This window comes from Equus quagga, chromosome 14 (assembly GCF_021613505.1).
Source record: "Equus quagga isolate Etosha38 chromosome 14, UCLA_HA_Equagga_1.0, whole genome shotgun sequence".
Lineage (NCBI taxonomy): Eukaryota > Metazoa > Chordata > Mammalia > Perissodactyla > Equidae > Equus > Equus quagga.
In genome coordinates this window covers 66,064,299-66,087,450 of record NC_060280.1, presented here as the reverse complement: position 1 = coordinate 66,087,450, position 23,152 = coordinate 66,064,299, and the positions used below count along the sequence as shown (strand labels likewise).

Here is a 23,152-nt window from a genome sequence, read left to right as displayed (position 1 = left end):
GCAGGGTATCATCTAATCTCTTTTTCAGAAGAATGTGACCCCATGTCTTCATTTCACTTCAAGCAAGGTGAAAACATTACTTTCTCACTTTTCCAACCAAAAGATAAACAAATCTCAGTTCCTTTTCTCTCTATTATATGTCATAATGATTTCATCATTGTCACTGTCAACAGCAATTTAATATACGCCCAATTTAGATAGGTACCGATCTGGATGCTGTAATAGCTACACGAAAAAACACGAAGCAGAGACTTGAGGCACAAATTCAGCACGAAGGCCTAACACATATTTACCTATTGACTGATCCTGTATCATCTCCTAGGTCCCTTTGAACTCTAAATGTATAGACATCTATTCTGAGAGCGTTCAAATAAAAGAATCTGTAGGGAGTTAAAAACAGACGTCCGGAATAGAGTCTGAGGATCAAGACTATTTAGTACTGCAGAATTCCATAAAAATAAACTAAATTTTCCAAAGTCTGTAGCCTACTTCATTGTCAAGCAAAAGCGAATAATTAACTCCTAAATGAGAGTCAAGAATCGCTGATCGGTGAGCAAACCCAGGTGTGGTTCTGGAAAAAAACCATGTTCCTATGGCAACTTTCAATCGCCATTTTAAGAGTTCTCGCTGCCTCCCGCCCTGACGTCACTTCCGGTGTTACCTGCGTTGTTACCGGGAGCCGTAAACAAGGTGTGCAAGCATCTGGAGAGCGGTCGCGATGCAGCAGAGCGGAGCGGCGGGAGGCCGCGGCTGCGCTCTGTTCCCACTGCTGGCAGTCCTGTTCTTTCAGGGTGAGTGCGCCGGCTGACTCTGCCCCACTTCCGGCCGGGGGGGCGGTAAGGGAAGATGGTCGCTCTTCCGCTTCCGGGTGGGGGGTCTCAGGAAAGCCCCCACGTCGCTTCTGGGAAGGAAAGAAGCAGGAGGGTGTCAGGAGGTGGTTGTCTTCTCATAACCACCACCCACTGGGGGGAGTTGGTAGGCTGTCAGTTCTTTGCTGAGCGGCTGGGAGCTTGACCACCTTGCGTGACTGCATGGTGTTGTGGCGATGGCACCGCTTGCTAGAACCACGGAGGGCTCTGGCTTTGGTGGCACCAGCTGTTATCTTGTGCTGTTATCAGTGATTGACTCTGCTGTGGTTTTGTGGGCTATGCATCCTAGTTAGGAAAGGGCAATTCTGATGTTCAATAGTTTGTCCCAGTAATTTTGGGAGAGAAAATTATGACTGTTGGTAATTTTATTTTTTGTAGGTGATTGTCGATGGCTGTGAAGTAAAACGTTTGTTAGTCACAGAAAGGATGTGCTGTGATTTCGTTCTAACAGACTCATTTTGTTCACAGAAAAGTGACTGCGTTAGCATTTTAATAACACATTTGTAAAAAGACAAGAAAGGGCATATCAATTCTGTTAAAATTTTAATCTGTTAACTAATATCAGAAGTACAGTATTCACACTGTGACATATTCTTAAAGTTTGAGTAAGCTTTACTTTCATGCAATTTTCAAATTTCATAAATTTCAGTGCAACCTAATTACCATCATTTTAGGGTGCAATTATTTACTGGATTTTGTGTGTGTGTGTGTGTCTTCTTGGGAAATCATGTTAGTAGAGCTAGCATTAAAATGAATTAATTTCATAAAATTTCCCTGTGGTAAATGGGAATTTCTGAAGGAGACCTTTAACATAAAGATTTCAGGTGTTCTACATCTCAGCAGGTAAGATGGCAAAGTGTTTATTTGATGACTAATATTCATGCTGCCAGCATACTCCCTGATCCCTCCCAGCTGCCCATGTCATTCCAAGTGTCCAGTTTTTCTGCCAAATTCTTTTGCAATATAATATTTAGGCTGACCTACTGTCACCCTAAATACTCCCAATTTCATTTCTCTCTCTCTTTCGCGCACACACACACACACACACTCACGGAAATATTCAAATACTGTCCTATTGAGAAAAAAATTCTAGAAGTTGTGGGTGGTTTCTTAAACTTGATGCCATTTTATATTGAAAAGCATCCATTGAATCTAGCAGACCAAATAATTCAAACATTGAAAGTTGATTTTATGATCTGTATGTACTTATCTTTTTTGCCTTTTTAAAAATAACAGCTTTATTGAGATATAATTTACATGCCACACAATTTTCCCATTTAAAATGTACAATTTAATGGTTTTTAGTATATTCACAGAATTGTGCGATCCTTAACACAACCAATTTTAGAACATTTTCATCACCCCACAGAGAAACTCTATATCCATTGACAGTCACTCCCCATTCCTCCCTTCCCCCAGCCCTTGGCAAACACCAATCTACATTCTATTATTGTGGATTTGCCTATTCTGGACATTTCACATAAATGGAATCATACAATATGTGTTCCTTTGTGATTAGCTTCTTTCATTTAGCATGTTTTCAAGGTTCATCCGTATTTTGGGGTCTTACTTTTGTTTTGAAACTGTTAGGCAATAGACTTTGGTTTCATACCAGTGTTTATTTGCTTTTCCTCTTCAAAGATAGGGCCCATTAAATTATTAACTTGTTTGATTTCTCCCTAAGTTATAAAGATGGTCCTGCTATATAAGTAGTCAGAGTACATAGAAACAATAGATTAGGCAGCCTAGGGTTCCTAGACTTTTCTCTTTTCCGTTTAATTATACGATTTTATGAATCAAAGGTTGACAGATTTGTATATTGGAAAACTGAGTGTACAAAATTGAGAGTTTTGTTATTTTTTTTTGTTCTGTGTATGAAATTACTTATGTTTAAATGTGATTTTTCTTCTTCCAAGGTTAAAAAATTTTTGCTAATTATTATGAGTATTTCTGTAGTTGGCTGCTTTTACCTGGCAAGAATGCTTTTTTACTCAGGTGAAAATATAAACATCCATAAACACGTTAGGCCTAGGATAAAAATTTCTGAATGAATGTAACATTGGATTAGTATATATTTTTTTTGAGTGGAGTGGACAAATTATTTTACATCCATTGATTTTAAAAACCTTTTAATTTCAGTATAATATATAGAGATAAAAGTGCACCTATTGTAAGTGTTTAACTCAATGAATTTTCAGAAATTGAACACATGTAGGTAACCAGCACCCAAATCAGGATACAGAATGTTGCTGATACTCCAGAAACCTTCCTTGTGCTTCCTTTGTCATTGTCCCTTCTTCCCAAAAAGGGAAACCAACACCCTGATGTGTAGATTAGTTTAGCTCGTCCAGGGATCTTACTTTTCTATGACTATATATTTAAGACCTACTTATGCAGTGTTTACATTTCAGTCAAGTGACTTTACATATTGATAACTTTGTGGCAAAATCATGCTCATGAATATATTAACAAGTAAGAAATTGGTAAATAGGTAGTTTTATTAATGGTGTACTTATTATAATTCAGTAAGCAAATGTGCTCAGAACTTTTAATTTTTATACTTATTTTGTTACAATTTTTGTTTTATAAAAAGGAAACTGTTGGGTTGGTTTAGTTAATATTACTGAGCATCCACAGTGTGCTAGGCTCTGTTTGGATGACCTCAGGGTCTATTGGAGAAGACAGACAAGTCAACAGATACTTTTAGAATTATCTGATAGTAAGAGAGAAATGCACTAGAAACCATGAGAGCACAGAAGAAGTGCCCAGAAGAGGTCCCTTAATCTGCTATGAGGAAAGAGGGAAGACTTCCTGAGGTGTCACCAAAGTTAAACCTTGAAAGAAGAATAAGAGTTAGTTATAGATAGAGAGAGAGGAAAATTCCAGATGTAGAAAGGAACATAAACAAGGCATGAAGGCATTAAATAAATTTTCAGGGAGAGTTTTCTGAAACTTACTTTGATTGGGTTAGCTTAAGTCACATATTAACCCCAAACATATCTCTGTGGTCAGGAGGATAGTGTGCTGGAGCCAGCTCCTACTGGCTCTCGAGAGCCAAAGATGCACATCTTTTCTTAATTCAGCATTCAGAGACTTCCCCTTTGTGGCTTGAATGCATCAGAGAAATTGTCTTTTTTTTCTTTTAGCTGTTTACCAGCACACCTCTGGATGTAATGATTGGTTTAGGCCAGTCTGGGTCACCCCCCAGAGCTGGGGGTAGGGTCAGTTGCTAGTTAATTTGCTTATCTCCCACCACATCTATTCACTTCCCTTCTCAGTTCGTCTTTAGTCCTTGGAAAGCTGACCATATAGACTGCATCATCCAGGCTTCCTTCCCTGGCTTCTAGTCAGGTTTGGCCAATGGGAGGAGTTGGCAGAAGATTGGAGGGCAGGAGGAGACAGGCACCAGGGAATTTCTTCCCTGCTCCGTCCCTGTCTTAGTGGTATGATCCATAGTGGCTATGTCTCTCTATTGCTACAGCTTTTGTCAGGTGGCCCACAGCTCCAGCTCTTACCAGGTTCTGATAGAACCATTTCCTCCCTTTTCCTCTTCTGCCCTGGGGATGGTAAAGGCTTGTGCCTTTGTTGGCTTCCTTGACCCTGAGAAAAGTCCCTTTGAAAAGTGGCCCATACATTTTTCAAAGTCTCAGATGATTGTGCCTTCCATTTCCTGCCTGGACCCTGACTGAAAGAGGCATCTTCCCCCAAGCTCAGGAGCTACGTGGGAAAGGGTAGATACGCGCCCCCCCCCCCCCCCCCCAAATTCGGGTATTGTTAGGAAAGGAGGTGAAGGGAATGGATATTAAGCTGGCAACAAACAAAAGTTCACTACATTCAATTTGAGGTCCAGTGGTGATTTCAAATGGGCATATGCAGTAACATTTGGACATTCAGAGGCAGGTCATGGCTAGCAATATAGACCAGGGAATCATTAGCCTATTAGTGATTGTCAAATCTATAAAAGTGGATAGGATTGTCCAAGGAGAACATGTTGAATGAAGGGCCATGGGCTCGGGGTGGAACGCTAAGGAACACCAGTGTTTAAGGGATGGGTAGGAAAGGAGGAGCCTCACAAAGCGATTGGATAGAAACTGTCAGAGATGTGGAGTTTGTGTGTGTGTATGTAACACAATCAGCGTGGAGAGCTGGTTGGAGGGAGACTAATGAGATTCTGATTTATAGCTCTAACCCATATTTCTTCTTTGCTCTGAACCAGGGTTAGCAAACTTTTGTAAAGGACCATAAAATAAATATTTTAGGCTTTGTGGGCCATATGGTTCATGTTGCAACTACTTAACTCTGCTGGAGTAGCACAAAAGCAGCCCTATGTGATACATAAATGGATGAACATGACTGTGTTCTAATAAAACTTTATTTACAAAAAGACACTGTGGGCTAGATTTGGCCCGTGGGCTGTGGTTTGCTAACCCCTGCCCTAAACCAACTGCCCCCTTGACATTATCCCTTGGGGATCTCAAAGGCACCTTAAACTTATCTAAAATCAAATTCATGGTCTTCCCTGCCAAGCCTGGTACTTTTCCAGTTTTCCTTGTGTCAGTGAATGGTATCACCAAGTTGGAAACCTGAGAGTTATCTTTGACACTTCCCTTTCCCTAACATGCCACATCCAATCTGTCACCACTTCTTGCTGGTTTTTCCTTGTAAGTATTGTTGTCTTCCTAGTTCTGTCCAGGTCCACTGCCACCAACTTAGTTCAAACTTCCCTTATTTCTCACTTGACTATTGTAGTAGCCTCCTAAGTAATCCCCTTATATTTATTCTTGACTCCTTCTAAGTGTCTTTCCTAGAGTGATCTTTTAAAAATAGAAACTTCATGTCTCTTCTCACTCAATCTCACATTTAAGTATTTTCCATGGCTTCCCATTGCTCTAAGAATAAGGACCCAAATCTTTAAGGTCCTGCATGATCTGCTTCCTGCTTACCTCCTAGTCACACCTCATTCTCTCTCGTGCTCTTTGTTTTTCAGCCATCCTGCTTTCCTTTCAGTTCCTTGACTGACTGTGCTCTTTTCTGGCACAGGATGTTTGCATATGCTGTATCATTTGCCTGGAATGCTCTCTCTTTCCTTACCTTGTTACCCTTCCTTCAAAACTTGACTCAAACGTAACATTTTCAGGGAGGCTTTCATTAACCACTCTCTGCTCCCCTATTATAACAGGTGCAGTTTTCATAACCACTCTCTTTGTCTTTCCTTCATAGTACTTATCAGAGTTTATAGTTAGACATTTGTCTTTATGATTTTTGATTAACTTATTGGACTTCTGCTGTATTTTAAGCTCCAAAACAGAGAGTGTATTATTTTGCTCACATTTAATTCCAAGCTCACAGAGTGGCACAAAACAGGTGCCCAATAAATCTATGTTTGAAGAATGAGTGAATGAATGAGAGTATTGTCATAGAAGCCTGGGATAGAGAAGGTCAAGGAGCAAGTAGGCACTGCTGCCGAGGGATCCAGTAAAATCAGGATAGAAAAGTGCCTGTTGAAGTTTTTATCCCTTGGATTTTGCAGTTTTCAGACATGATGCCCTTCCCAGAAGTGGTAGTGGAGTCCAGATTGTGCTGTAGGGGTCCAGAAGTGGATGGGAAGGGAGGAAATGGAGACATCACGCATAGACTACTCTTTCACAAACTTGGCTTAAAAAGGAAAGAGAGGGCAGTAGTTGGTACAAGAAGTATTACAGGGTTAAGGAAACTTTATTATTTTGTTTTATTGCTACTTGTTTTTAAGGATGGGAGAGATCTCTGTGTGTTTAGAGGCTGAAGGGGAGAGGGCCTCTCTGGAAAGGGAGAGGTTGAAGATAGTAGAGAGCATTATACTGCTGCGGCAGGGCTCGGAGGGAGCAATCTGGAGCAGAGCAGAAGAGGTTGGCCTTGCGTAGGAGAAGGGAGACCACACTCTTTCAGATGGAAAGTGAGTATAGGTACAGACACAAGAAGGTGTGTGGCTGGGCAGTTTGTATAGCCTCAAGTTTCTTGAAGAAGTAAGAGGAGACATTTTCTTCTGAGAATGATGGATTTGGAGGTTGCACAGGGGATGAAAGAGAATAGCAAAGGTTGGAGGAATCAGAAAGAGGAGCTGACCAAGGCTGGTTAAAGGGTCACCATGTCTCATTAAGGTCTCAACTGTGGGTGGAATTCACAAATTTCTTATGGTAACTCTCTGTGCAGTTGTGTGATTTTTCACCTTCACTGTACCACAGCCACAGTCTAGGCGTGCTTGTCTAGGGCTGAGCTTTCCCGGAATGGGTGCAATGGAAAGGGAGGCACGTAGAGGACACACGAATGTTGAACATACCGTACAAAAGGGATGGGAAGAGAGTGGGTGACTAATGAGCACTTTGGTCTTCCACTAGAATTTTTAGTGACCTGTCCACCTCTTCTCCCAGTCTGTCCCTGCCTGCTCCTCTCCCTCTGAATTTTTGCCTTCAAAGTGCTTCCATTTAATGGAGGAAATACTCTTTACAAATTGAGTGCAATAAATGGCATGTGTGCTTGAATAGCATTATGTACTAAATGTTATGAGAACATTGAAGAAAGAGCAATGAACTGCATCAGGGAATTTGGGGAAGCATCACAAAGGGGCTGATATTTGAGCTGAGCCTTGAAGGCGTGTGAGCGTTGGGGGATGTGGTATGATGGGAAGAGACAGGATGGGTAGGAATGGGGAGAGCCTTCCAGCCAAAGGTATATTCAAAGAGAGGCACAGTGGCGTGAAAGGACGTAGTAAATTTGGGAAATGGCAGGACCTTCTGGGCACAGTGAAGGGGATGGGATGGGCGGGTGGGTAGAGTAGCAGAAGTTTGGGGCCAGATTACCACTCTTTGGGTTTTATTCTATAGCCCAATAGAGAATTATTAAAGATTTTTGGATTTATTTTTTATTTTATTTTATTTTGTTTATTTTAATAATAATAGCTAACATTTATTGACACTTTTTATTTCAGATGCTATGCTAAGCATTTTATGTATTATCTTATTTAATCCTGTTGGATCCTCACAGTGATCCAGTGAAGTAGGTCTTGTTATTATTCCCATTTACCAAATGAGGAAATTGGAGCTTGAACAGGTTAGGAACTGTGATCAAGGTCTCATAGCTAGAAAGTAGCTGGGCTGGAACTCAAGTCTAGGTCTGTCTAATTCTAAATCCATACTCTTAAACCTGTCTACCATACTTACATTTTAGGATCAAGGAATGGGGCATGAGTGTAGATTATCCATTCATTTCCACCTTCCAGTTTTTAGAGCGGGATCTCGAGTGATGAGTAAGGTGGGTCAGGAGTGAGGGCTTAGGAGAGAGTAGGGGCTGAGGGATGAATATGTTCCAGGCAGAGAACAGCATTTGCAAAGGCATAGAAGGAACAACAAGTTTAGCCTGGCAAAGTCAGAGAGGATGCTGTGGATGAACCAGAAGTAATCCTCATCTTTGGGATGGGGCAGATTCTTATTAGAGTTGTGAGCTCAGTCTTGTTCTCCTCCTTTTAAGAGGAATGTGGACAGACTAGATTGTCTAGAAAGGAGCAAGAAAAAATGATTCAAAGCAGCAGGGGTAAAGGCAGTGGAACTGATGACGCATAGCTGTGTCTGTGTTAGGAAAGGTTGAGAGAGCGTGGCAGAACTGAAGAGGCGGCAGTAATGATGATGAAGCTATCTAACCTGGAGCTCTTACTCTGTGTTAGATAGGCTTCTCAGGGTTGTACATGTTTTAACTCATTTTTATTCCTCACAGTGACCTTCTAAGATAAGTACTATTATTATCATTCACACCAGGGTGAGAAACTGAAGAAATAAAGTAACTTACTGAGACCACAAAGCCAGTAAGGGCTAGGGTTTGCATTCTGCCACTACCAGAGGGACTGCTGGTTTCCAGGACTGTATGTGGATTTACTCTCTTCTGAAACCTTACTGCTCTGTTTGCCTTTGGCGTGCCAGAAGAATCACGGCTTATTGTGGAGGAGGAGGAAGCAGGAAAAACAACGTGCTGGTGGCTTACTTTCCTAAAAAATGGCTCCTTAGTGGAAGATAAATTTTGTTTTAAAGATTTTATTTTTCCTTTTTCTCCCCAAAGCCCCCCGCTACATAGTTGTACGTTTTAGTTGTGGGTCCTTCTAGTTGTGGCATGTGGGATGCTACCTCAGCATGGCCCGATGAGCGGTGCCATGTCCGGGCCCAGGATCTGGACCGGCGAAACCCTGGGCTGCCAAAGCAGAGCGTGCGAGCTTAACCACTCGGCCACGGGGCTGGCCCCAGTGGAAGATAAATTTATATTCCCTGTCCTCTGAAAGCAGAGGGGGTTGGTCAGAAGAAAGTGCCAACTCTTTTGAGGGGGATGAAGCTTCAAAGTTGGATATCTGAGGTGGTTTTGGAAAGAATAAGTCTCTAGAGGGTTTAAAAACGGTATCTTATTTTTACATTTTAGAATGCGTTAAATTGGTCTCCCCATGATTTACCTTTAATGCATGTGTGATTCGTTAACCAGCTTTAAGAAAGGAAAAAACCGAAACAAAACTAGTTAGGACCTTGGGACAGTTCTATAGAATTCTTTTAAAAAAAATGTCCTCTTCTCCTTTTGCTGGCTTTGCAGTGGTAGCTTCACGTTAAAGCTGTGCTGCACTTGGGGTTAGTCCCTTAGACCACAAAAGCTGTCCTATTCCTGGTGTGTGTGTGTGTGTGTGTGTGTGTGAGGGGAGTGGGTGGCTTTGTCTCTTAGCCTGCTGTGGGTTGACCCATTTGTTTGTACTTAATTTAACCACAAGTCTGTATTTGGAAAAATGCTGATGTGACCAGGTTTTAAATGTTTACCCAAGCACTTATTCTATGATTTAATATTGTAAAATGACAAAAATGCTACCCTTGGTTAATGCAGATATCTGCTCCTTGTCCTTTTGGGCTTGCCTGAGAAGATATTTATTGCCAAGGCTTTTTGATGAGAGCCTTAAAAATAATAAGTAGCATCTCTATATTGTTCACTCACATCTGTATATTCCACCCAAGTGAATCCGTTTTTAAGTGTTTGGGCTTGCTTTGATTAGGTGTTTGCATCGTCGTTTCCTTGGAGATTAAGGCAGATGCCCATGTCCGGGGTTATGTTGGAGAAAAGATCAAGTTGAAATGCACCTTCAGGTCGACTTCATCTGTCACTGACAAACTCACCATAGACTGGACATACCGACCTCCCAGCAGCAGTCGCACGGAGTCGGTAAGTGTGCACTGTTAGGGAAATTTCTTCGAGTCTCCTATGGGCAGCAGCTCTGGAATCTTTTTCTTCCAAGTCTCAGACACTCCTTAGGGCTTCTCATCTTAGAATAGAAGATGAGCTATTTAAATAGAAGGAGATGAGCTTCGACCCTCTATGACATTCATTTGGTCATGTTGGGCTTTTTATTCTTTTATGTAAGAATTTTGTGAAGAAGCTATAGGAAAAAAATTGTCAGAAGCTCAGAGGAAATGCGGTTTAATTTCACTTCCCCTTTGTTGTTTGTTTTTGCACAGTTTCATAGGTTTGTTTTCAGATTCCATGTACTAAAAAGGACACTTCCAGGACTGTTGGATAGAAAAATTCTATCGGTCCCAGTAATAGATGTCCTTTCTCTTAAAGCTGCTCACTTCCTGTGCTATCAAGTTGTCTCAATGGGTGTGTCCGCTTGTGTAGATTTTGTGTACTCTGTATATTTATCTTGGCATCATCTCCCAGTGTATAAACATCTGCACTGATTTATATAGCTCCTTTTGAAGGAAATGGTGGCACCTTATGGTGATAGATGCTGTTGGTGACAGAGTCTCACAATATGAGAAGCAATATACTTTAGTCACACATATAAAACACATTTATGGTTCAAATCCCATTGTAGAGTTTAATTGAAGATGGCAGTGCTATAAAAGGCCTTTCTCTTTACGCTTCTAGCAGTATCTTTAGCTCAGGATCGATGCCATCAAGAATATGAATGTCATAGTTGTATGTAAGATTGTATTTTGTGGGGGGAGGTGAGGAACATTGGCCCTGAGGCAACATCTGCTGCCAGTCCTGCTCTTTTTTGCTTGAGGAAGATTGTCCCTGAGCCAACATCTGTGCTAGTCTTCCTCCATTTTATATGTGGGATGCTGCCACAGCGTGGCTTGATGAGTGGTGTGTAGGTCCACGCCCGGGATCTGAACCGGCGAACCCCAGGCTGCCGAAGTGGAGCATGTGAACTTAATCAGTACACCACCGGGCCAGCTCCCATGTATTTTTTTTTTTTTTTAAAGATTTTATTTTTTTCCTTTTTCTCCCCAAAGCCCCCAGGTACATAGTTGTATATTCTTTGTTGTGGGTCCTTCTAGTTGTGGCATGTGGGACGCTGCCTCAGCATGGTTTGATGAGCAGTGCCATGTCCGCGCCCAGGATTCGAACCAACGAAACACTGGGCCGCCTGCAGCAGAGCGCGCGAACTTAACCACTCGGCCACGGGGCCAGCCCCAGCTCCCATGTATTTTTGGAAGTATTCTTAATTTGTTTATCCTGTTTCCTTCACTGGAAAAAAATTCTCTTTGATGTTAATGTAGAAGCTTTGAATTGTGTTTTAGGAGCTACTATTGAATGCCACGTAGCTTGGAGCTAGGTAGGTGGCTCCAGTGAAGGAAGATAGGCTGTATTTACGGTCCCTTTTTCTTTAGACTTAAAATAGTTCACTTTATTCTGAGTGGTCAGGAAACTATAGCTGACCTTATTCGGTTCTGCCTACTTGGCCAAAAGTAGGACAGAGCAAGCAATGGGGATCTTCTTGGCTCAGCAACTTTAAATGCAAACAGCAGTTGGTGCTGTTTTCTGTGAGGCTGGTCAGAAAATTAGCAAACTCCCCCAAGTTGGAATTAGTGGAACTTTTAAAGATCACATAACATGATGTCGCAGTTACACGGTCAGTCAGGATTCTGTCAGACTAATCAGTTAGCAAGGATTTGAGTATTGCTAGTGTGACTTGGGACTTATAGGTTGGATTAATCTTGAAGATATACAACAGGCCTTGGTTTGTCAATAAGGAGTTTCAAACACTTTTATATTAATGCTGATAATCAGTAGTAGGCATTCTTTACCTCCCTCTTTGGAATACTCATTACACATAATATTATTATTTCTTAATATCTGTATTTCCCACTAGGCTTTAAATCCCATGAGAGCAGGGACTGTCCCTGTTTGGCTCCCACTGGATCCTTTTGTGTAACACAGTGCCTAGCACAGAGTAGGTGTGCAGTAATATATGTTGAACGAATGCGTGAACAAGTGACCTAGTAAGTGATTCAGCGTCTTCTCTGGGAAGTTGCTCTTGAAAATTGGGCAATCAGTGGTTGTAAATGCCTGGGTTCCTAAGTGGGGAGGAAGCAAGTAAACAAAGAAAGAGGAAAGCCTTGAATCTTGCATAAGAGGGAGAGATCATATTGTACTGTAGTACCTGCCTGGTCTACCACCAGATATAGTTAGATGCTTTGGGGGATGAAGTGTCTGATCACCAATCTGAAGCAGCAGCATTTTAATTCAATGCACATTCATTGAGTACTGATCATGCATTCGACTTGAGGTTTTTGTTAATTGCCAAGATAGATAACTTGGGGAGGCTTGACTATATCAAACCTTCCTGGTGATTTTGAGAATAAAAAAAATTTCCCCTTTGCCACTTACTGGCTGTATGCCTTTGAGTAACTGACTTAGTTTTTTGTTTTTAGCCTTGTTTCCCTTTCTATAAACTTGGAATAATTATACCTGCCCCATGTATAGTTCAGTGTTGTTAACAGGCTCAAATGAGTAAATGTGTGGAAATTATTTGCAAGTCACAAAGTACTATATGGATATTAGATGCTACTTTAGGATAGGGTTTTTCAACCTTGGCACTGCTGACATTTTGAGCTGGGTAATTCTTTGTTGCGGGGGCTAGTCCTATGCATTGTAGGAGTTTTAGCGATATCTCTGGCCTCTACCCACTAGATGCCAGGAGTACTTCTCCCAGTTGTGACAACCAAAAATGTCTGCCGATATTACCAAATGTCTCCTCAAGGCCCAAACTGCCCCTGCTTTAGGACTTCAGGGAGAGTTGAGAAGAGATTCGAGAGCTAGGATACCAGGATTCTTTCATCAGGCCTTTTTCAGATAAGTTTTATTAGCCTGTCTTTTAACCTATAAGATGGAGGTAAACAAAGCATAAAAAAAATTGCCGATGGAGAAAACTCATTATGCACTTGTGTTTTATTTTGGACCTACTTAACTTTACATTTTCGTTGCATTTTCCAAATTAACTTTTTTTCTCCTGATGTTGCTTTCTTAGATTTTTCATTATCAGTCCTTCCAGTACCCCACCACAGCAGGTACATTTCGGGATCGAATTTCCTGGGTTGGAGACGTGTACAAAGGGGATGCCTCCATCAGCATAAGCGATCCTACCATAAGGGACAATGGGACATTCAGCTGTGCTGTGAAGAATCCGCCAGATGTGCACCATAATATTCCCTTGACGGAGCTCACAGTCACAGAGAGGGGTAAGCTAACCGCCACCGACTTTCGTCTGCAGTGCCTGTGACTACTGTGGTGCTTTCTGGAGAGAGCAGTGATAAGCAAAGCTACCTATCTTTGTGAGCCAGCTGGTCACCGGAACATTCTGCCAGCCTGAATTGTCTATTAGGATGGATTTTTAATCTTTATTTTGCAAACTGAAGTTTTTCTTCAAATATTGTCATAGTTTCTCCATTATCCTTTTTTAAAATTTTAACTTTAGGTGACCAGAGGTTTTGTGGAATGTATGGCAAACCCCTAAATAAATGGAGAGTTGTTATCTGTGTGAAATAGAAGTCATTCTGGTTTCCCTAATGTGTTCATTCCTTCAGTTATGAGACAATGTCCTTGCCTGTGTCTTGAAAGTGTACCCCCTAGAATGATGGGACACAGCACGTATCTTGTACGTTGCAAAGAGCAGCAGTTTCCTTTTAGTATGGAACCAGAGGAAAATAGGTTAAGGACTTACTTTTTTTCCTACATTATTCCCTGGTGACTACTGAATGGTCATTCTAGTCCTTAGTTGGATTTGAACCAAAGACTTAGAGATCCAGAACTGCATTATGGTTCATTGTGGATGCCTTATCATTTCTCAAGTCTTTCTCCCTTTCCCTCTCTTTTTTCTTCTTCTTCTTTATTTTATTAAGATAATAACTCATAGGTTTCAAAGACACGGGCATGTTCATATGGCTGGCAGGAGTAGAAAGTGGTATAGAGTTTCAGGAAGACAGTTAGGTAGTATAAATCAGATGCCTTAAAAGTATCTGCCCTTTGATCCAGTAATTCCTTTTTAAAAGTTTATCTTAAAGAAGTAGAGGTAAATATGAAGACTTATGTGCAATGACGATCATCATAATATAACTCATAGATTCAAAGAATGGGAAATAACTTGAATGTCCAGCATTAGAAGATTGATTCAATACATCGTTCAATGTGGTAGAATACTGTGTAGCTGTTAAAAATTCATGTCTGGGGCCGGCCCCGTGGCTGAGTGGTTAAGTTCGTGCACTCCGCTGCGGTGGCCCAGGGTTTCACCAGTTCGGATCCTGGGCGTGGACTTGGCACCGCTCATCAGGCCACGTTGAGGCAACGTCCCACATGCCACAACTAGAAGGACCTGCAACTAAGATATACAACTATGTACCGGAGGGATTTGGGGAGATAAAGCAGGAAAAAAAACAAAAAAAGATTGGCAACAGTTGTTAGCTCAGGTGCCAATCTTTTAAAAAAAAAAAAATCACGTCTGGAAGGAATTTTTAATAACATGGAGATTCTTTATCAAATATTAAGTAAAAAAGGAGGTCAGAAATAGTATATAATAGATGATCCATACTTTTAAAAATATGCAATCTCTTCCCCATATGCAGGCCCATACCCACATACTCCTAGAAAGATTGGATGGGTAGATACCAATGTGTTAATCCTAGATAGTGTGATTCTGGGTGAATTTTTATTCTTCTGTATACTTTTGTGTATTTTCTCCCTTTTCCACATTGAATTTATTCCTTCTGTAATCAGAAGAAATGCGAGCAAAAGTGAAACCTATGTCGTGTCAAAGGAAGCCCTTCCACGTGTCCCTCTGTTACCTTCTCCTTTTCCTCCTCTAGGTTTTGGCACCATGCTCTCCTCTGTGGCCCTGCTTTCCATTCTTGTCTTCATTCCCTCGGCGGCGGTGGTGGTTCTGCTGCTGGTGAGAATGGGGAGGAAGTCTGCGGGGCTGAAGAAGAGGGGCAAGTCTGGCTACAAGAAGTCGTCCATTGAGGTTTCGGATGAGTAAGTCCGGCTGCAGCCCTGCACAGTAACCCTCTTCAGAGCCCTGGTTTGTGGGTGCTACCCAGACGCCTGCATCCCCGCCTGCCTTCCTTCCAGAGCACTAGAAGGAAGGCTGAAAGGGAAGCTTGTGGATATTAATTTGGAGAGAGAGACAGAGGGGTTGACACTGTGGTCCTACTCTCCTGTTTTGGAAATCAGATTGTATAGTGCTGTGGTTCTGAAGATGAATTCTGAAGTGAATATCTCATTCCTTAAAAATTAACAGGAAATTCCAACAAGTCAGTTATTGCCCCCTTTTCCTTGTTTTGATACCGAGCTGATGTCTCCCGACAGAAAATGCCAGAGCAGTGAGAGAGGCTTTAAGAGTAGCCATGGAAGGCAGAAATAACTTACATAGGCGAGATCTAGCCTTGGTCAGCAGATGCTTTGAAGGGGCTGATTGGATTGTGCTTGTCAAAAGCAGTTATCAAACATCATTTTGCCAGTGAGCAGGCATGGTCCAGTATTTTCCCTAGAACCAATCTACTAAGAAAAAGGTAACAAAAGTCTACATAATACCGTTGTTGATTCTTCATTGTCTGTATCAGGGGCTCCAACCTAGAGAGAGAAGTCTTACCTTGAGAGGGTCTAAAACAAACTTTCTGTGTGTGTGTATGTGTGTGTATGTGTGCACATATGCATGCATGTGCATTTATTTAATGAGAGAGGCCTTTATAGGAAATTTGTGGCCCCCCCAAAAAAGTAAAGAGCTCTTGGTAGAAATACTAAAATGTCTATTTCTAAGCGTGGTCTAACAAGACCTCTCATGATCTAACCCTAAGTCACATTGTTTCTTGCCATTTCTTTTTCCTTTTTTTTTTTTTTTGGTGAGGAAGATTGGTCCTGAGCTAACATCTGTGCTAATCCTCCTCTATTTTGTATGTGCAATGCTGCCACAGCATCGCTTGATGAGTAACGAGTAGGTCTGTGCCCAGGATCCGAGCCCATGAACCCTGGGCTGCTGAAGTAGAGCACGCGAACTTAACCATGACACCACTGGGCTCACCCCAGTGGTTTCCTTTTTCTTTTTCTGAGGAAGATTTGCCTTGAGCTAACATCGGTTGCCAATCTTCCTCTTTTTGCTTGAGGAAGATTAGCCCTGAGCTAACATCTCTGCCAGTCTTCCTCTATTTTGTATGTGGGTTGCTGCCTCAACGTGGTCACTGATGAGTGGGATGGGTCCGTTCCTGGGAACTGAGCCCAAGCCACCGAAGCAGAGTGCACTGAACTTAACCACTAGGCCATGGGGCCAGCCCCTGTTTCCTGCCATTTCTTCTCATTTGCTCCACATTTCAGCTACAGTGAGCTATTTTCTTCTCTAAACATACTGTTCTCATTCAGATCTCTTTTTTTCAGTATGCTTTCCTCTCACCTGGAATCCCCTCCATCCCTCCCTGTTTGCCTGGAAAACTCTTCCTCATCTTCCAAGACCCAGCTGAAAGTCCCCTTCTCTTGCGTTTCCCTGAGTCATCCAAGGAGAGGCAGTCACATCCTCCTGTTTGCTCCCACAGCAGTTTGACCTTAACTCTGTTAAAATGTTTATTACATTGTATTATAACATACTTGTTAAGTTTTAACAGGTCTCTCACCCTCACAAGATTGTGAGCTCTTCAGGGGACTGTGTTTTATTTGTCTTTGTCCCCACCCCGGCACAGAGCCTCAGACGTGGTTGGTGCTTAGTCCATTTCTGAATGAATGGTTCTGACTCCCTCCTGTTTATTGAGCACTTCCTAGGGGGCAGGCACTGTGGGATGGGTTTTACATGTGTTTATTTTTTATTTTCTCCTAACTACTGTCCTTTAAGTGGGGGTGGTAATATTTGCATTTTATAGCTGAGGAAACAGGCTCTTGGAACTTGAGTAATTTGCCCAGTCACCCTGCTGGTGAGTGGCAGAACTGGAATTGAAAAGCAGGCCTGTCCGACTTCAACGCCTGTGCTCTCAGCTGCTCTGCTGCACCGAGGAGCGGGATTCTTCAGAGTGGGTTTGTCCTCTCTCCACAGCACCGACCAGGACGAGGACGGCTGCATGGCGAGGCTTTGTGTCCGTTGTGCCGAGTGCCTGGTAAGCCCGTGTCATTTCTTCTGCTCAGGTTCATGTCTCATTTTCCGCTTATTTACAGGGATCCTTTGCACCCAGAGGCAGCAGGGGGTATCCAGGTAGGTCCAAAGCTAGGTGTGAACCAAGGTCTTCCTCCAAAGTGTTTTGGTCTCAGGGGACCTCTACCAATTCTAACCATTATTTTGTTATATGTCTCATGGGCATAGCGTGGCATCCTTGGGTTAGGGAAGGGGACCGCATCTCTGCTGACTGACAGAGCATCCTGAAAGAGGAGGGTCCCATGCCACTGAGCTCATACGAGGAGACTTCGACTGGCTGGACCCAGAGCCCTGAATTGAAATTTTCTGCTGTGCTTCAGTTTTTCCCACCAAATTAGAGTAATATAACCTTTTAGGTGACTTGATCAATAAGAAATAACCATATTGGGGCCAGCCTGGTGCATACTGGTTAAGTTCGTGCCCTCCACTTTGGCGGCCCAGGGTTTGTGGGTTTGGATTGCAGGCCCAGACCTACACATGGCTCATCAAACCATGCTGTGGTGGCGTCCCACATACAAAAAATAGAGGAAGCTTGGGAAGGATGTTAGCTTGGACAATCTTCCTCAAGCAAAAAGAGGAAGTTTGGCAACAGATGTTAGCTCAAGGCCAATCTTCCTCACCAAAAAAGAAAGAAAGGAAGGAAGAAAGGAAGAAAGGAAGGGAGGAAGGAGGGAAAGGAAGGAAAGGAAGAAGAGGAGGGAAAGGAAGGAAAGACCCATATTGGAAGGCCTGAGTTTTTATTTAAATTTCAAAAGGCTGCCATCCCTCCCACTTTGAGCACGTCCTGTGACTGGGAGGCTTGTGTGGCTGTCCCAGGGTCCTAGGAGAAGGAAAGACTCTCTGATGTGGTGCAGTTGGAAACAGGTCAAAGGCAACTCATGATCTAACATGAAGCATGCCTGTCATCGCAGGGTTTAAACTTGAGCCCTTTTTGTATTTATTGCCAAGCTCAGCCTTTGGCCAGATGGCCACAGCCCAGTTACTCGCTGCAGTGTTCTTTATCTTTCTCTCGTGTACTTGAGGATAATAGGTAAGACGAGGGAAAGGCCAATAGTGCCAGTGAGAGGATCTAATACCAACTGTTTGCGGTTTGAATATTTTGATAACACAAAATAAGTTAATGTCCATATGATTAGTACACACATTTCAGATATTAATTTATTGAACAGTTATTATTGAGCATCTGTCCTGTGCCAGATATGATTCCAGGTACTTAGGAAACAGCAGTGAACAAAACTGACAAAAATCCCTGCCCCCAAAAGACTTACATTCTTTGCCTGGAAAACTCTTATCCCCCAAGACACAGCCGAAATGTCACCCTCTCTTAAATTGGGGTACAAACAATAACTAACTCAATCTTTTAAAAATAAGTAAAATATATAGGATATCAGATGGTGCTTAATGCCACAGAGAAAAATAAAATAGGAAAGGGAGGGGGGATGACTGGATGGGGATGTGATATTAAATGGAATGGTGGGGACACCCTCGCTGAAATGATGTTTGATCAAACACCTAAAGGAAGTAGATAGCAAGCCACGGCTGTGGTGGAGGAGCCTTCCAGGCAGAGGAAATGGTAGGTGCAAAGACTCTGAGGAGGGGCTTGATTGGCATGTTCTAGAAAGAGCGAGGAGGCCAGTGTGGTAGGAATGAAGTGAGCGAGGTGAAGAATAATATTTCTTCAGCGAGATGATGTCATATCTTATAGAACATTGTAGGTGATCATAGTGACCTGGACTTTTATTCTTTTTTTTACGTTTGTTTTTTAATTTTTTTGTATTGTAATATTTTGCAAAGCAAATGTTCAATAAACATCATTTGAGTGAATTCTTTTTGGTTATCTGATAATAAAACATCTTTTATGTAATGAATGTTGAATCTCACTAGTTTTTTTTTTGAGGTATAATTGACATATCATATTAGCTTCAGGTGTACAACATAATAATTCTGTATTTGTATATATTATGAAATGATCATCACAAGTAAGTCTAGTCAACATCCATCACCATACATAGTTACAGAATTTTTTTTCTTATGATGAGAACTCTTTTTTAAAGATTTTATTTTTCCTTTTTCTCCCCAAAGCCCCCCGGTACACAGTTGTGTGTTTTTAGTTGTGGGTCCTTCTAGTTGTGGCATGTGTGATGCCGCCTCAGCATGGCTTGATGAGCGGTGCCATGTCCGCGCCTAGGATCCCAACCAGCGAAACCCTGGGCCGCCGAAGCAGAGTGCAGAACTCAACCACTCGGCCACAGGGCTGGCCCCTGATGAGAACTTTTAAGATCTACTCTCTTAGCAGCTTTTGAATATGCAGTACAGTGTTATTAACTATAGTCGCCATGGTGTACATTACATCCCCATGACTTATTTGTTTTATAACTGGAAATTTGTACCTTTGACTCCCTTCACCCATTTTGCCCTCCCGCCACCCTCTCCAGGGGATTTTTATTCTTAATGAAATAGAATCCACTGGTGGTTTTTGAGAAGAGAAGCAATATGAACTGATGTATGTTTTAAAAGGGTTGTTCTGGCTTGTGTGCTGAGAATAGATGGTAAGGGACCGTGACAGAGAGCCTGTTAAGTGACCTTAGCAATAATGTGGGTGAGACCATGACAGAATCAGAGAGCCTGTTAAGTGACTTTAGCAATAATGTTGGTTTGGATGGTGGTGGTAGAGGTGTGAGAAATTGTTGTATTCTGATTATAGGTTGAAGGTAAAGCCAGAAGGATTTACTGATGGGTTGCATGTGTATGTGAAAGAATGAGAGGAGTCAAGGCTCATTCCAAGGTTCTTGACTTGAGCAACTTGTAGAATAGAGGTGCCATTTTGTAACATGTACTAGTCTGTGGGTAGAACAAGTTTTAGGAGGAAGGTCAGGAGCTGTTTGGATGTATTAAGTTTGAAATACGTACTAAACATCCAAGTGGAGATGTGGAGTAGGCAATTGGTTATATGGGTGTGAAGTTCAGAAGAGGGGTTTAGACTGGAGAGATAAATTTAGGAGTCATTAGTGTATAGAGACTGCTAAAGATAATTCCACCAGGGAAATGAGTGTAGCTAGAGAAGGACTCAAAGGACTGACCCTGGAGCTTTCCAAGGTTGATAGATTGGGGAGATGAGGAGGAATTAGCAAAGGAGGCTGAAAGGGAATGTCCAGTGAGGTAGGAGGAAAACCAGGAGAGTTCGATATCCTGGGACCAAGTGAAGAAAGTGTTCCAAGGCAGGAGGAGGGGGGGAGAAGATTAACTGCATCAATTGCTACTGAGTCAGGTCAAATAAAGAGAACTGAGAATTGATTATGGGATGATCTGGTGATGGGAAGGTCGTGGTGACCTTGGCAAAAGCAGCTTCAGTGGAATAGTGGGGATGAAAGCCTGACCAGGGTAGAGTCAAGAAAGAACAGAAGAGATGTATTGGTGACAGTGGGAAGGGATGCAGAGAAAAGAGGTGATAGGTAAAGGCAGGTCTGTGCCAAGAGCTGCTTTTCTTTTGGTCTATAAGTCCAATGCCCTATCTGTTGTGCCACAGAGCCAGGATGCTTTTTAAGATGGGGGAAATTATAGCACATTTGTATGCTGATGGGAATGATCCAGTAGAAAAAAAAAATTGATGCTGCAGGAGAGAGTGGGGAGGATTGCTGGAGTGACTCCAAGATCTAGTGCACAAGGGGAGATGCTGACCTTAGATAAAGGCAGGGAGAGTGTATCCGTGAGAAGACTGAGGAAGCCCAAGTAGACGGGCCCAGATGCAGGTGTGTGGGTAAATATGATGATAGGAGCTTGTGGAAGTTCCCTACTGATTGCTTCTCTGTTTGCAATGATGGGAGGAAGCAAGGTCATCAGCTGAGCATAAAGCAAGGAGGAGGTGTTGGAGGTTTGGGGAAAGAGGGAAAGGTATGAAATAGCTACCTAGGAGAATAGGAGAATGAATGGACTAGGGAAATGGTGTATGCCAGGGAGTGCTAATGGCCCACTTGAGGTCAGAAGTAATGAATACACATTTGAATAACAAAAATAAGAATAATGGTGATAGTCGGGAATCTTGAATGAGCGCTTAAAGTGCCAGGCACAGTGCTAAGTGATTTACATACATTGTCTCATTCAATTCTCATAGCTGTTCTATGAAGTGTAAGTATTTTTATTATTCCCATTTTACAGATGAGGAAGCTGAGGCTTAGAGAAGTAACTTTACTCAAGGTCACACAGCCAGCAAGGGATGGAGGTGGAATTGGAACTCAGAGGAAGTCTGACCCCTGTCCTAAACCCCTAACTACAATCCTGCACATTCTGACGCAGACGGGCACCTTTTCATGTGTGTTGAGGTTTTAGAAAATATTCACCAAGGGAAAGAGGGAACCCTTAGGGTTTTGAAGCAGAAGTTAGCACAATAGACACCGATTATATCGAAATCCTGTGATGCTTCATGGGAATTTAGGTGTGTTGAGTCAGCGCCATTTCGCTGTTTCTGTTGCCCCAAACTGTGTTCCATTTGGGAGATCCTAACATGTGGTCTTTGCCTAAATTCTAACTGTGGCATTATACTTCCTATACACACCACAACTACTGTTCTTTCCTTTCCAGGATTCAGATTCTGAAGAGATATATTGATGAAAGTCTGCCTGATACAAGAAGAGTCACCTAGTAACAGAGAACGTTCCATTCCACTGGCTAAAGCCTCTCAGAGAAGTGGAGCTGGCCTGGACAATAGTGATGGAGGGTTCAGGAAGTCATCAGTAAAGACTTTAGGGACCATTTATTTATTGAAGAAATGTTCTTTTTGTATTTATAAACTGTTTAAAAACTCTTCAAAGAGACTCATAACCACCCCCTCTTGATAACTTATACTGTAATTGAATGAAGGAATTCTTTTCCTGAATAGAAAGATACTTTTTTCCGCCTTTGCTCTTGAATGTATTACATGTTTTCTTCCAAGTATTCGAGGGAGAATCTCAATGTTGGCCGTACTGTTGATGCCAAAATATTTTTCTTTTTAATGAAATGGAGCCTGTGACTTTCTGATGTGCTAGCAGTCAAAATGTTTGTTTGGGATAAGTATTGTTTGTTTTTTGCGCCATGAACATTTTCAGCTGTGAGTTAGCACACAGCATGTACTCGTTGGTTTAATCATCTCATCATCAATTGTGTTTGGATGGCTTGACTGTATAACCCTAATTTCCTTAGCGTTGGTAGGATCAGGAGTCAATGGTTTGCTTTGACTGGGTTTTTAAAGTATTAAAGTGTCATCAATTTACAGTTAAGCAAAATAATAGTGAGGTAGAGGGATTCCTTTCTTTTGTCTTGCTAGGTGCAATTTGTTATTTTCGTTTCTTATAGCTGACTGATTTATGGCTTTCGTCTTGAATTTTCAAATCAGAAGCAAGAAAAGCTCTTCAAAGGTTTTTGGTGGGAATGTATAGCTTGTTCTACCAGTTTTTTTGCAGTGAAATCATCTTTTAACCTGTGTTGTTCTTCATAACTGTTTTGGTTTCTGAAATGCACCAAGTGTGAGTGAACTAAGGTATTTACAAACTGTTTTTGCGTAATATTTGAGATAAGGAAGTGAGGTTGCGCATAACCTATGCTTCTCCCTTCTGTTCTCTCGACACCTAATATCAGCTTCCTCCATTCTCCTGTAGCAACCTATTTCAAATTTTAATTTACATGGGATTTTCTATAAGCCGTTAAGAAATATGTATGACACGTCAGAGAAAGGATTGACAGTGTAGTCCTGTGTAATAGAGTGATAGAGTTCACTTCTCATATATGAGAGACAAAAATGATCCCCTCCTCTCCTCTTTGTTTTTTCAACAGGATAGCCCTTTTCAACGGTTCTTCACTCGGT

The 23,152-nt window shown here is 42.0% G+C and overlaps 1 protein-coding gene across 1 annotated transcript; it reads left to right on the top strand.

The window, feature by feature from the left end:
* Positions 1-40: 40 nt before the first annotated feature.
* MPZL3 (myelin protein zero like 3) lies at positions 41-22,577 on the top strand. The gene is made up of 6 exons (XM_046685203.1): positions 41-791; positions 9,919-10,085; positions 13,180-13,390; positions 15,011-15,176; positions 17,218-17,278; positions 21,892-22,577. The coding sequence occupies exons 1-6, from the start codon at positions 719-721 to the stop codon at positions 21,916-21,918; spliced, it is 705 nt and encodes a 234-aa protein (XP_046541159.1). The 5' UTR covers positions 41-718; the 3' UTR covers positions 21,919-22,577.
* The last annotated feature ends 575 nt before the right edge of the window (positions 22,578-23,152 follow it).